Source organism: Leiobunum rupestre, chromosome 9, assembly GCF_980474605.1.
Source record: "Leiobunum rupestre chromosome 9, qqLeiRupe1.1.hap1, whole genome shotgun sequence".
NCBI classification, from domain to species: Eukaryota; Metazoa; Arthropoda; class Arachnida; order Opiliones; family Sclerosomatidae; genus Leiobunum; species Leiobunum rupestre.
In genome coordinates this window covers 27,004,403-27,017,437 of record NC_143392.1, presented here as the reverse complement: position 1 = coordinate 27,017,437, position 13,035 = coordinate 27,004,403, and the positions used below count along the sequence as shown (strand labels likewise).

Below are 13,035 nucleotides of genomic sequence, written 5' to 3'. Positions count from 1 at the left end.
AAATGTCCTAATCCTGGCTCAAATAGTTCACTATTTTTCTTCTAGACGGCATCGAGTGTAGAGTGTTGAATGTTATTTTTCAAAATTTTCAATGGTGAAAATAATCAGTTACGGCCGCAAACATTTGGACCGTTTCCTGTACTTGTGTTTGAATCAATATCTCTACAGTGTGTTTCAAGTAATACTTTAGATCGACCTTAAAAGGTTGTAGATCTGCCAAGAATATCCTTTCGGTAACGGAATCAAGTTGTCAATATTTATATATAAACCATAGTTTCAATTTACTAAGCGCGTCTATGACCGCTTTCTGGAACTAAAGTGAATACAAACCACCTATGGACTCTAATTCAGTTAACTTACGCGAAAAGGTAGAAAAGTCCATAAAAAAGGGGGCAAAATTAAAGTAATGATAAAACTGACGAAATACTCGGACCAATAGGTCTTCGAGAATAAAATTAAAACGCGAAACTCGGACCAAATAAATCCGAAGAAAATGAAGTACGACCCTTATAATTTCAATGGGTAAATAAAATAACCGGGAAAGTTTCCTTCTGTGGAGAAGATTTTATAAATTTGGCAACGCGTTTTACTTGTCTTGACTAGGTACAGATTTTAATCTAAGCGATTATTTAAAATTTCGTATACGTTGTTATTCTGGGATCGCGAAGCGCAGCCCGTTTTTCGCGAGTTGATTTCTATAGCCGTCTCAATGACGTGATTGCCGAGGTAGAAATCGGTGGCCACGATGTTGGACAGGTATCCCCAGTCGCCTTTGAACCAAGCGCTGATGTTGCGGTTCATTTTATCAGCCAGAAACCGCAAGCCTTCGTTTGGTCTCCAGAAGATGGAAGCGAAAGTGGGCGTTAACTCGGTCATGGACGCCCACAGCATGCTGGGAATTCTAGACGAGAAGACGCGTTGGAAGTACGCCTTTAACGCTTCCGGTTCCTGTTCGTCGCCCCATTTCTGTTTTATTTCCGGCCAAAATAGTTCGTGTCCGAGTCGGGCTCGGCTGTAGTAGCCTACCAGGACCCTTTTACCACTGTCCAGTATCTCGTCCACCGTCGCGGAGTAGCCCATTCGGTTGGGTATCATCCATGGACCCAGCTCAGTTACTAGGGTGCTCATCAACTCGCTGTGAATGGAATCGTTCTTGAAACCGACGGGGAACCGATGAAAATCCAGAATGATTATTTCGTCTTTGGTCGCCGATAAGAAACGCTTCACAGCGTCGATTACTTTGGACAGCGGGTTGTTGGTGCGGAAGAAAGAATGGTTGATCCAGAACTTCTCTCTGGAGCTTTCGTAGTGAGCGACGCGGAGATCCACGTGGCGAATCCCGAAGCAGAACTGCGTGAAGATGTCGTCGTCTTGAGAGAACATGTATCTATCCACCACGTTCTCGCTCTTTCTGCCCAAGTACGGCGAGTAACTTCCGGAGTCGTGAGTGCCTGGTATGATCAAACTGGTCAAATTGGATTTTCAAATGTATTTTCGGATGTCGGCCATCCAGGTAGGTCGAGCGCGGACGCAAGTGAAGGCCAACAAATTCAGCCCCGATTTCAAATAGGCCCCCCAGTAACCCAAACAGTTCGAAGTTAGATTGGTCTCGTCGAAGTTGATGACCGGAAATTGAATGTTGGAACGGAAGTAGCCGTCTTTCAAGCCGTCCACTCGTTGACTGTCGATCGGATCGCTGACTGATTCGGTCGGATCGTGATCGAAGATGGCCACGACATCTCCAGGGCTATTGTTAATGTTGTACCAGTTGAGTTCCAATTGCCTTTGGGTAATCTGTCCACTTATGGAGGTATTGGCCAAAGAACTGACCGTGAAGTATAATTCCGGTCTCAATTTCGATCCACAGTAGATTTCTAGTCAAAATGGAAAACTGTTAGACGAATTACACGACTGTAAGTGCTGATCTTAAGATAAGTTTTAATCTTATAGTGATTTATAAAACTATTCCATCTGAAAAAAATTGTTTATATATAGGTAAATATCCCTACGCGGTTCGATTCATGCATATTTATCTCGTTAGATATGTTGTAAGTTAGTGATAGAGGTACCATCGTCTACTAGCAACGTCTCGTCTGTAGGGCTGACAGCTCTTAATCTATTCCACTGTGTCCAGCAGAACAGGACGAAAAGCACCAAAAATATTTTTCTAATGTTGGTCACGTACATTTTGGGTTAGTTCTGAAAGAAAAAACAATTATGTTCTGTGTTTACACTAGCTAATTTACAATAAAACGTGCAGTGGAGAACGCGAAGATCGTGTCTCGTCAAGTTGGAAAGAATTCTTCACATTTCTTGCAAGAATTCTTAAGTACCTGGCAAATTTGTTTTTAGCGTGAAATTACTTAACCCTAATTAGGTTACAAAATATCTTGTGTAATAGTGAAAATTACCTACCCTGATAACTTTACTTTTATTTCCATTGTTGATCCAGCTGAAACACTTCCAAATTAACTTATTATTAATTTATTTTTATTTCCAGTACACACTACTATAGTCAGTATTGTGTGACTAATCAAATTTAAAACATTCACGCATCGTGTACTTTGTAAAGCTTCAAATAAATGTAATGGTAGAGACTTTATCCTCTACAAATAATTATATTTTACAACTATATATTAGAGGCATCTGTGAAGTGAAACTCTCGTGCTAATGTTCAGGCTTTTAACAGAGTTTACCCTACTAAAATTTTCTGCCACCAGATGGGGTAAGGACTTCCCCAGAATCGCACAGCATTACCTAGCATAATACTAAAATAAATAGTATCTAGCTTACACATCGTGTTTTAATTATTTCATATAGGCAAAATAGAAAATGTACCCTGAACCAATTTCCACCATTCACCAGTGGGGGAAGAAAGAACGTTACAGACTTACGCTTCAATGGCGTCGGAAGCCGTCAGTTTCAGGGAACCAATGAAAAAACGGGATGATTGATTTTTTTTAGGCGGAAGAAGCAGCACTAAAAATCTTCTCAACATAGTTATTCACAACGTTTTCATGGAGGTAGGAAACACGGAATTCGGAAAATTCCGATTTCGCTCTTAGCGGGAACACGTTTCTAGCCGCTTTTAATTTTTTATGACGTCCACTTTCAACCTTGACCAAAAAAATCACAGTTTAGAATTTTTATACTAGCTTCGATCTTCTGCCATGCTTGTGCAGAAAGACCGAAATTGAATACGAGTATCGTGTTTAAAACGGCTCTAGTTCTATTACTATCGTAATTCAGTAGAAATGTCGAAATAAATAAAGTAAGCGAAAAACCCTTTCTAGTGTATTCCAGTGGTGTAGTCCTAAAAAAAAGAACCGGGGCGCTACTTGGGTACAGCCAACTTCGATTTGATTTCGAGCGTAATCAAAGTTGGCTGTACCTAGGTTTGCCTGCGGGCAAAATTTCTAATAAATTCACACACCCTTTATTCGAGAAAAATTATTTACAAAATAGAAGCAAGGCGCGCCCTGGAAAGTTGAAAAAAAGAGGCAGGGCGCGCCCTGGCAAAATGGAAAAACCAAGGTTAGGCGGCGCCCTGCCTTTGAAAAAAGCACCGGGGCGATGCCCTGGCCCGACTACACCACTGGCGTATTTCGTGAAGGAATGGATCAAAACGAGAGGTTTTCGTTTCGTCCCGTTCAATAAACAACCCCACATTTCCAACAAAAAAAACCCCAGCATATCAAACCCGTGTTCGTGCGTTTTCAAGCTTAGAAAAATTGGATTTTCTGAGAAAATACGGGTTCATTACCCGTGTTAGAGAAAACACGTGTTAACTCTAACACTAGTTACCGTTTTCACACAATGTAGCACGGATTTTGAAATTCCCTTTACACCAAACACGAATTTCCTACCTCCATGAAAACTTTAGTCTATGTAAAAAAAACCAACCCTATTAATTTATCTTACATCATTTTCATTAAACAATATTCAAATAATAACTCAAATAAATAAATTAATCAAAACAAATTTTATAATACACATGATAGCAAAAAAAAAATACTACCAAAGATCAAATTAAACTATTCTAATTTGTGCTAAAATTTAAGTAAAAAAATATATACGACCTCAGCGCCACCTGTGACCTATCGTGTAAGGTCTACTAGCCAATGAAATTTGAATGAATACTGAAAAACATTAAGTAAAACAATGGAAATAAGAGCGTTAAATTCAACAAGAAAATATGTAATACTTCGGCAGAATATGCCTTAGAGGGTCTTAAAGCAACTGTCGGCTCGGAGGCATTCTCACTCTTCTCAAGAGAACTCGCGAGAAAAGATTACGTCACCTCTGGTGAGAAGGACCGTCAAAATTTTGAGAAGTGAGAATTATCACTATCAAGGGAAGAATTCTTAAAATTTTGACGCGCTCCGGGTTTCACTTTTAGTGTGAGTTCAGCCATAGAGGGCGTAGGAACGTTCTAGAAGTTGGAGGGGGCAAACTAAAACGAAAAGGGGTCTGGAGAATGGTTTTGAAGTTTTAATGGAGTGTAGCTTCTCCGAATGCACGTGTACTGTTTATTACTATGTAAATTGGCGGGAAAAGACTGAAATTTAAACTCAGTTGAGGTTTTATAAACTTTAAAAATGAGAATTTGAGCCTTTTGTAGATTTCAACTGATCAAAAGGTTGGAGGGGGCAATAACATCAGTTAATAATAATAATAATAATCAGCTAGGCCTAAGTCATCATGCGACTTTTGAAGCCCCTCCCAGCAAAATTCTAGGTTCTTACGCCCCTGAGTTCAGCAGAGCCATTTCTAGAATGAAGCACGTTTCTGAAACGCGTATTTTTCTTGTTAAAAATTTAAACTACCTGACACACTCATGGATTAAACACTAGTGTTTAGTCCATGACACACTTATGAATCATGGCCTTTATGTAAATGAGTACTTATCTCGTAAGTAAAGTATTACATACTTCCTTTATTACCTATTACCATAGGTAACATCACTCTTGTATGCCAAAAAAGGATTTTCCTTAATGAAACCTTGTTCATGGGATATGACTTAAATTACGTCATTTTAACTCCGTGACGGAAAATGCGTCATATAGTTTATACAAGACAAACGGAAGTTAGTGAAACCGATTTGGAAAACTCACGGAATTCCTCGCGCGTTTCTAACTTTCACAATCCAGTACAGTTTAGCTCGTGCCTCGCGGTCACGTGATTTCGTTTCCATGGTAACCTTTTCAATAACGCAAGAATTACAATAATTTTCTGTTTTGGGTCTCATTGAAACTTTTTCTATGCCAATGCTATACAGAGGCACACTTATGACTCACATAAACTCGCAGACTCTATTACTAACCGCCACCCAATGATACGCGTTTAAGTCCCAGTATAAGGTGACCTTGAAAATGCGTCATTGACCTTCGACTGCTGTATAAAGCTCACATTAGGCATTAAGCTCGGGCCAAAGAATCTTCCATCAAATCGCCGACAATGTTTTTGACGAACGACCTTATTGTCTTCTCCCATCTTGAATCCGATCATGGTAATGCCAGCCTCACGGTAAACAACGATTATTGCAAGTCTAGCCAATCTAAACTCAAATTCTTAGGTCATGTCATTTTAACACTTAATTAATTACCAAAAAAATTAGTTAAAAAAACGTTCATTTTTAGCAGTCATACAAACATTACAATTTAGATAGCCGGTTTCTTTTTAAATCAGTTGTGAAAAGGCTCAAGCCTCCTACTACCAACTAGTTATTTTTCATGACCTAATATCTCAGTGAAAAATTTACCTATTCCTACGAAACCAATTTCGTTTAAGGTTTTCCAGTATGCTCTACAACTTGTTTATTGACAGATTCCGTCTACCAGTACCTAGCGTTAAAAAAAAATCCAAAAATATAAGTAATTTTGATCACCATTTTGCTGAATTTTAAAAATAACAACGATCTTCCCGATAGTGTACATGAAAATTTCACATATCTAGGTAATATAGTTTTTGAGCAATATTCCTGGAGCGATCAAATTGAAACATCCTGTATATATACCCTTTTGTAAATAACTTATAACATGTAAATAATTTATATTACCTTAATTTGAGCTTTATTTACCTTTTTAATTACAAAAAGAACTCAAAACCAAACACATGAATTCAATTCACGGCAACGCGAAAAGACAATCATCGAAAGAGGTACCAGGAATAAATGAATGAATATTTATTTGCTTCTTTTACAAAAGTCCCTTTTATAACAGGGAGGAACCTAATTTAAAATAGGATTAACAAACAGTGATAAAGATAAAAATAATAAGTTATACTTCTCGATATAAACGATGAACTAACACAAGCGTAGTAAAAACCGAAGAATGTATAACTACTGTATTTACAATTTACACAATTTTAAATTACATATATTTACAACAAATACTATTTACAATGTATAACCCAGTATTCGAAAAACCTACTAACTAGTTGAGCGCTTTAAGCGCAGGCCACCCCAGCGACCGAGAATTCTTTTAGTAACGGTTAAATCAGGCCACACTGCTTGATTCCTAAGGACTTTGAGCTGAACGACAAATGGGCCAGGTGGCGTATGACGAAGCCTAGAGCCCACGCGGCCTGTGGGGAGATCCGAGCAATATGAGTGGACCACTCCAGGCTGTCCGTGATGGTCACACTGCAGGTACTTCGGAAAGTGGCAACCTTGAGAGGTATGCCGTCAATCCTATAGTCTGCGGTGTTAAGGCTGGTTTTCACTAGGGCAAAAACGCCACAACGGTGACGGTCGACGCAAACATATTGCATTAGGTTTAACGGGAATTTTTCACGTCGACGTACACCGTCGTGGAGTTTTTGCCCTAGTGAATACCAGCCTTTAGGCGGATTACCGAAGAGGCGGAGAGATCGAGGGCTGAGCACTTAGCGGTGTTCAGGGGAAGTTTTCATTTCACGCTCCACGCGTGAATGGTATCAAGATCAGCTTAATTGTAGAAGCTCACAGTCCTGATTCGACATAATAGCTCTGAAAAGTACCACGTCATCGGCGAAAATGTATAGAGTGGAGACAACGTCGTCTCCTATATCGTTGATGTAAATGGTGAAGAGGCATGGCGCCCCACAGCCCCATTCTTACATTACATCGTTGGGCCATCTGGAATCGTAACTAGTGAAATTGTGAAATATTAATATAAAATATCAAGTATTAAATATTAGTGTAAAATTATAGTCCCCCGGCCATAGATACATCGAAGGATGATATGTTGGGGTTATGAGTAGACCATTACGCCAACCGCTATTGTATCGCGGAATTTAGGGGGCGTTATGAGCAACCCACAACGCCAGCTCATTACTCCAACTGCAGATTAAGTAATGAACAGTTGGTGTTTTGGGCAGTTGGCGTTGTGGGTAAAGCAGGGTGTAAGTTGTTTGGTTTAATGGATAGTCGTGGTTATGGTACTTACCTAATCATTTTAGGGAGAGCCTCTGCAGCAAACCACTAAACAGCGCCAAATGTCAAATGCCAGAGGAGATAGTGCAAAATATATGAACCCTATTAGGACCACATAAATACAAGGGGTTATATTCCCTTTCAGTGGAGAACACTATTTTTAATTTTAATTTTAGAATCCTCAGACATTGCTAGAGCTAAAACCAAACTTTTACTCTTGTAAAAGTATTAGACTGGAAAAAAAGGAAGTCTCCACCACAAATACACTAAACCTCTGAGTGTAGTCTTAAGTCCATTACCCACAATGCCAACTGCTCATTACTCCCACTGTTTTAGTAATGAGCATTTGGTGTTTTGGGTAATTGACGTTGTGGGTAAAGCAGGGTGTAAGTTGGTTTGGGTAATGGATAGTCAGGGTTATGGTACTTACCCGAAATGTTTGCACCAAATATTGCAAAAAATGAAAGTACCAGGTTATTTTAAGTCGGTCTGGTCAGTGTTGTAACTAGGTGGCAGCACTTACAACTAAAATCAATTTTGTAGTTTGCCCATGCACAGACTCCCAGTGGAAAAAGCTTTCGCTACGTTACTGGATCTGGTCATACTAAGAGGTTTTTTCAAGCTTATTTCTACCCCAAAGATTTGAGTTTCAGTTAAAAATTTCGTTATGCAATTTCAGATTGTTTATTTTACATTCTTCAGATTAAAAACTATTTAAGGAAAATAGCGCTTTTAAAAATTGTACATTTTTATCTACAAAATACTTTTAGTATCAAGAGTCGTTTTTAATGAGAACTCTTGACCTAGAAAAGATATTTATTCCTTCATCAGCCTTTTTTAACTGGTTTTCTATCTCTTCTTTTCGTTGTTTGGCTCTCATCGTATCTATTTGCACTGGTAGGGCTATCAATTGTTGAAGAAGGCCATTTTGAGCTGTCAAAAACAACAAGACAAATATCCATCTTTGACAAAAAAATGAAACCTCTACTTTCACAGGATTAAGACAGTTTTCAATGGGCATAATTTCCCACCAACCCAGTGTCTTACACCATATAATGGTTAAACAGCTAAAAATTGGTCAGCTAACCATTTAAAGTAGGTGTCAGCTCAATGTGAAGTAGCCCTTTTTTCAACAGATGTCGCTAGCATCGAAATCAAAACAAGATACTTAAGCTACATTTTTAACCAAAAGGCAGGACATAAAAGTACCCCTAACATTGATAGGACCGTTTGTTAATTGGTCAATAACATAAATTACAGTAATTTTAAACAATATTTTTTAAATGGGATAAATAATTTAGGTTTAAGTCCACTAAATAGAGTATAAGTTGTCTAAATATAATACTCTACAATGGCTCTCTAACAACGTTATCATTTGCTTATTTTGAATTTTAGCTTCCTTTGCCATTAATAGATGGCACTACGCTCTCCACTAAAGTCGCTTTTTTTCGAAGAATCTGATAGATTCATGGCTGTATCTAATAACAGGGGCTTTTACATAATATGGGGGGCAATGATATTACAATGCTTGGGTATGTGAAATCCATATCTCCCGATTAATAGTTTTAAAAAGTCCCTATATGACATATTTTACCCCTGAAATTTTCTTATCAAATATCAGTGGTAGCCTGTCATGTGAATGACATTATGAGTAGTGGTGTGCGAGTACTCGAAAATTGCGAGTACTCGTTATCGAGTCCGAGTCCGAGTCCGAGTACTCGGACTCGGACTCGGAATACGTAATTTTATTACTCGCACGGGTACCCGATTCCCACGAAAAGGGTACATAATTACTCGAAGCGGACTCGAGTAAATAGATCATTTGAAAATTACCCGGCGAGTCTAATATTACGCGGCGAGTCCATTATTACTCAGCGAGTCCATTATTATTGGGCAAGATTATTTAAACAGCGGCAAATAAATTTCAGACGAATTGGCCACGATAACTTAGAACTCGAATCGAACTCGATAAAAATTAGGACTCGAATTGGACTCGTTAAAAACATTCCGGACTCGTATTGGACTCGAAATCTTTAAACCTAATTCTTTAGGACTCGAGGACTCGATCAAGTCCTTAATATTTGGACTCGAGGACTCGCGAGTCCAAGTTTCTAAGACTCGAGACTCGACTCGAATTTCAAAAAACAGGACTCGCACACCCTTAATTATGAGTATAGAATGATGAATACTTCTCTTGTAATAGAATATTATATACTTCTGATTAAACATACTTTTCTTCAATAATTGGAGGGTCTCAATCCTTTCCTTATCACTCATTAGCGTATGACCTGGAGGTATCGTTGCATCTTTTTTCATTGCTTCTCTCTTTTTTTCCTCTTCTTCCTTCCATTGTTGTTTACGACGTATTAAGCTACAGTAAAAAAACTACATTAGTATTTAGAAAATTTTAATCAAGAATATTCAAATGTTCGGTACTATTTAGGCACTGTTCCAAGGCTATGAGGCAATGATGGAACGTCTTTCAATGGCTCTTTTTTGTGGGTTTTTAAGTCTATTAGAGAAGGTGACTTTTTTATATTGGAACTAGCTGGTCTGGAGAGTTGAATTTCATTTATGTTTTGTTGCGATGATGATTTCCTAAGCCCATCAAGTCTATAACTCACTGTTGACAAATCTGTATCACGGTCATGTTGTTTACTTTGACATAAAACCTTGGGAGAGGTTAGATTGCCATTGATGATAGGCTTATTGACCTTAAATAATTAAATATTTGATTGGTACAAAAATTAATAAATTGAAAATGAGTAGTACCTGAATTTTTCCATTGTAAATGGGTTTTAATGGCAAAGCTTTAGTTGGAGTGGACGTATTTACTTCACGCTTTTTGCATTTTTCTTGTATTTCCTTTAATCTTTTTATATTTTCTTTGGTATAATTTCTTGGCTGCACAACTGTAAAAGAGGGTGCTGTTAAGTTATAAGCCTTAGTCAAACAATGCTAAGGTTGTGCTGCTACCTACGTGATTTTGGCTGACTTTTAACAGCTTGGCCTTCAATCTCCAATAATAGGCGTTCAACCGTTGGCGAATGAGCTATTCGGTTATTTTTTCTTGACATATTTACGGGATTTTATAATTTTCACTTACAATGAAATGAAGAAAATGAAAATTGAATATGAAGTTACCCGTCATGATATCGATCGTCTGCTGAAAAATTCCATATATAGCAGAGGACGCGATCTCACGATTCGGTAACAACGAAGCAAGGTTACTAGAGAAAAATACACCATTAGGTTGGAGCATTCCCGCTTCAAAAAATCGCCCGAAAGCCAGTTTTCCAGGTCGGGGGGTAGAGACACTTTGTGCCTCGATTTTGACGTCATACGTGGGCGCAACAGGAGTCGCGTTTTCTCTAGTAACCTTGGGGCAGCCGGTTTCATAGGGAAGTCAGAATCATGGCGAGAAGAAGAGCCATAAAAATTCCGCCTTGTCATCGATGAAAGAAAGGGGATTTTTAATATCGTCGTAAGTACATTACGTATCATTAATATTCTTTCGTATTATAATTTAAATGGTATTTCTTATTAATAATAAAATGTTTATGCAATAGGCGCTTCAATAAATATCTAGAGCTGTTAAAAAGAGTCTTTTGCGCCCTGTGTGTGGCGAAGGCCTAAATATAAAGTTTCAAAACCGCAATAACTGATTATCAGTGATTGATATAGTATTTATTGAGGCGTCTTATTAGTGAGAAGAAAAATGTTTTTTTTTTGTTAAGTTATCATAGCTTCATAGTAATATTTTACAAAATCAAGTTCAATACATAGTATTATATATTTTTTATTACTTTAAAGGTTACTGTGATAGCAAGTCATCATGCCTGGAATGTACTGTTCAGTGAATGGGTGTACAAATGGTATTGGCAAAACTAAAAACAATGGTGTTTCATATCATTGCTTCCCCAAAGATGAAAACATACAAAATCTTTGGCTCTTGAAATGTTCTCGCAACATTAAAAATGTAAAAAATGCTAGAATTTGCTCAATGCATTTCAACGAGGACGATTTTGAAAACAAGCTCAAATCACAGTTGCTGAACGTGAAAACCCGGAATATCTTGAAGAAAAATTCAATACCAAGTCAAAATTTACCCATAAAAAATATACAAGAATCAAATTTGAAAAATAAAAACTCGCGCTTAACTTTACTGGCAATAAAACCAAATCAATCCTTTTGTAATCCACCTAAAGGCACTACGCAAAGAGGAAAGAGCCTTCAACTGCATTTCATAAATCCAGACGAAAAAAGCCAGAATATAAATATTTTAAATAGTACAAAAGTTCATGAAACGCATACTCCAAAAAAAATTCTTGAAACTTGTATTCTAAAAGAAGTTCTCACAACGCATACTACAAAAGAAGTTCCTCAAATGTTTACTCCGGAAGAAGTTCCTCAAATGTTTACACCGGAAGAAGTTCCTCAAATGTTTACACCGGAAGAAGTTCCTCAAATGTTTACACCGGAAGAAGTTCCTCAAATGTTTACACCGGAAGAAGTTCCTCAAATGTTTACACCGGAAGAAGTTCCTCAAATGTTTACACCGGAAGAAGTTCCTCAAATGTTTACACCGGAAGAAGTTCCTCAAATGTTTACACCGGAAGAAGTTCCTCAAATGTTTACACCGGAAGAAGTTCCTCAAATGTTTACACCGGAAGAAGTTCCTCAAATGTTTACACCGGAAGAAGTTCCTCAAATGTTTACACCGGAAGAAGTTCCTCAAATGTTTACACCGGAAAATAGAACCAGAGCTAAAAAAATGCTCAAATTAACAACATAATACGTAATAACATTATGAACTAGAATTAAATTTATTTTCTTATTGGTTGGTAATGAAATGATATGAACCTCTAAAGCTCTCATTATTTTTAGATCGGACATAAATAATTGAAAAGTGCATTATATATTAAAGTGCAATATTATTTAATCGATAAAATGACTGTGATATTGAAATATGTTTGTTTTTAAAAGCTTTCTCAGCAAGTCATTTTATTGTCATGTACTGTAAAAAATGTTAAAAGTAAACTTGTTTTAATTGATAAAATGACTGTGGTATTGAAATGAAATGTTACCACTCAATAGCTTTCTTCGCGAAAAACATTTTATTTTCACGTACTGTAAAAATGAATCTAAAAGTTATATTGGATTTAATTGATAAAATGACTGTGATATTGAAATATGTTAGTTTTTAAAAGCTTTCTCAGCGAGTCATTTTTATTTTCACATACTGTAAAAATTAATTAAAATTAAGTGTTTTAATTGATGAAATGACTTTGGTATTGTGCGAATCTGAGTCTGTGCCAATTAAAATGTCATAATACTAAATGCCAAAATAAAATAAAATATTAGAATTAGTTTTCTAATTATGTGATAAGCTTATTACAAATACTATTTAGCAACTAAGCTTGAGTATTTCCTATGAGATTTTAATCTAAATTTCCAAGCTTTTCAAATTAAGAAATAGTTAATTGATGTATAATCATGGTTTGTTTAAATTAAAATAATAAATGAATATAAGGTTGCCTTAAACCAAAACCACGTAACATTGTACACAAATCTTAAAAAGATTTTTAAAGCACGGTAAAAGGCAACTATACCAGTCGTTT

At 37.0% G+C, this 13,035-nt stretch overlaps 2 protein-coding genes across 2 annotated transcripts; both read right to left on the bottom strand.

Annotated features, from left to right (window-relative positions):
- Positions 1–886: 886 nt before the first annotated feature.
- Positions 887–2,187, bottom strand: LOC149927033 (uncharacterized). The gene is made up of 2 exons (XM_090157791.1): positions 2,070–2,187; positions 887–1,874 (listed from the first exon to the last, which is right to left on the bottom strand). Exons 1-2 carry the CDS (start codon positions 2,185–2,187, stop codon positions 1,483–1,485), a joined length of 510 nt encoding a protein of 169 aa, XP_090013917.1. The 3' UTR covers positions 887–1,482.
- Positions 2,188–8,097: 5,910 nt separating this feature from the next.
- Positions 8,098–10,631, bottom strand: LOC149927032 (uncharacterized). Its single transcript, XM_090158321.1, has 5 exons — positions 10,395–10,631; positions 10,187–10,326; positions 9,851–10,128; positions 9,646–9,785; positions 8,098–8,347 (listed from the first exon to the last, which is right to left on the bottom strand). The coding sequence occupies exons 1-5, from the start codon at positions 10,489–10,491 to the stop codon at positions 8,187–8,189; spliced, it is 816 nt and encodes a 271-aa protein (XP_090014447.1). The 5' UTR covers positions 10,492–10,631; the 3' UTR covers positions 8,098–8,186.
- Positions 10,632–13,035: the final 2,404 nt, after the last annotated feature.

Bases quoted from the DNA above. Each gene is read 5' to 3' on its own strand.
- LOC149927033 (XM_090157791.1), bottom strand. From the start codon at position 2,187: ATGTACGTGACCAACATTAGAAAAATATTTTTGGTGCTTTTCGTCCTG. The intron at 1,875-2,069 runs GTACCTCTATCA...CATTTTGACTAG, and splicing joins GACGTTGCTAGTAGACGATG to AAATCTACTGTGGATCGAAA.
- LOC149927032 (XM_090158321.1), bottom strand. From the start codon at position 10,491: ATGTCAAGAAAAAATAACCGAATAGCTCATTCGCCAACGGTTGAACGC. The intron at 10,327-10,394 runs GTAGGTAGCAGC...CCTCTTTTACAG, and splicing joins TAAAAGTCAGCCAAAATCAC to TTGTGCAGCCAAGAAATTAT. The intron at 10,129-10,186 runs GTACTACTCATT...TAATTATTTAAG, and splicing joins TTTACAATGGAAAAATTCAG to GTCAATAAGCCTATCATCAA.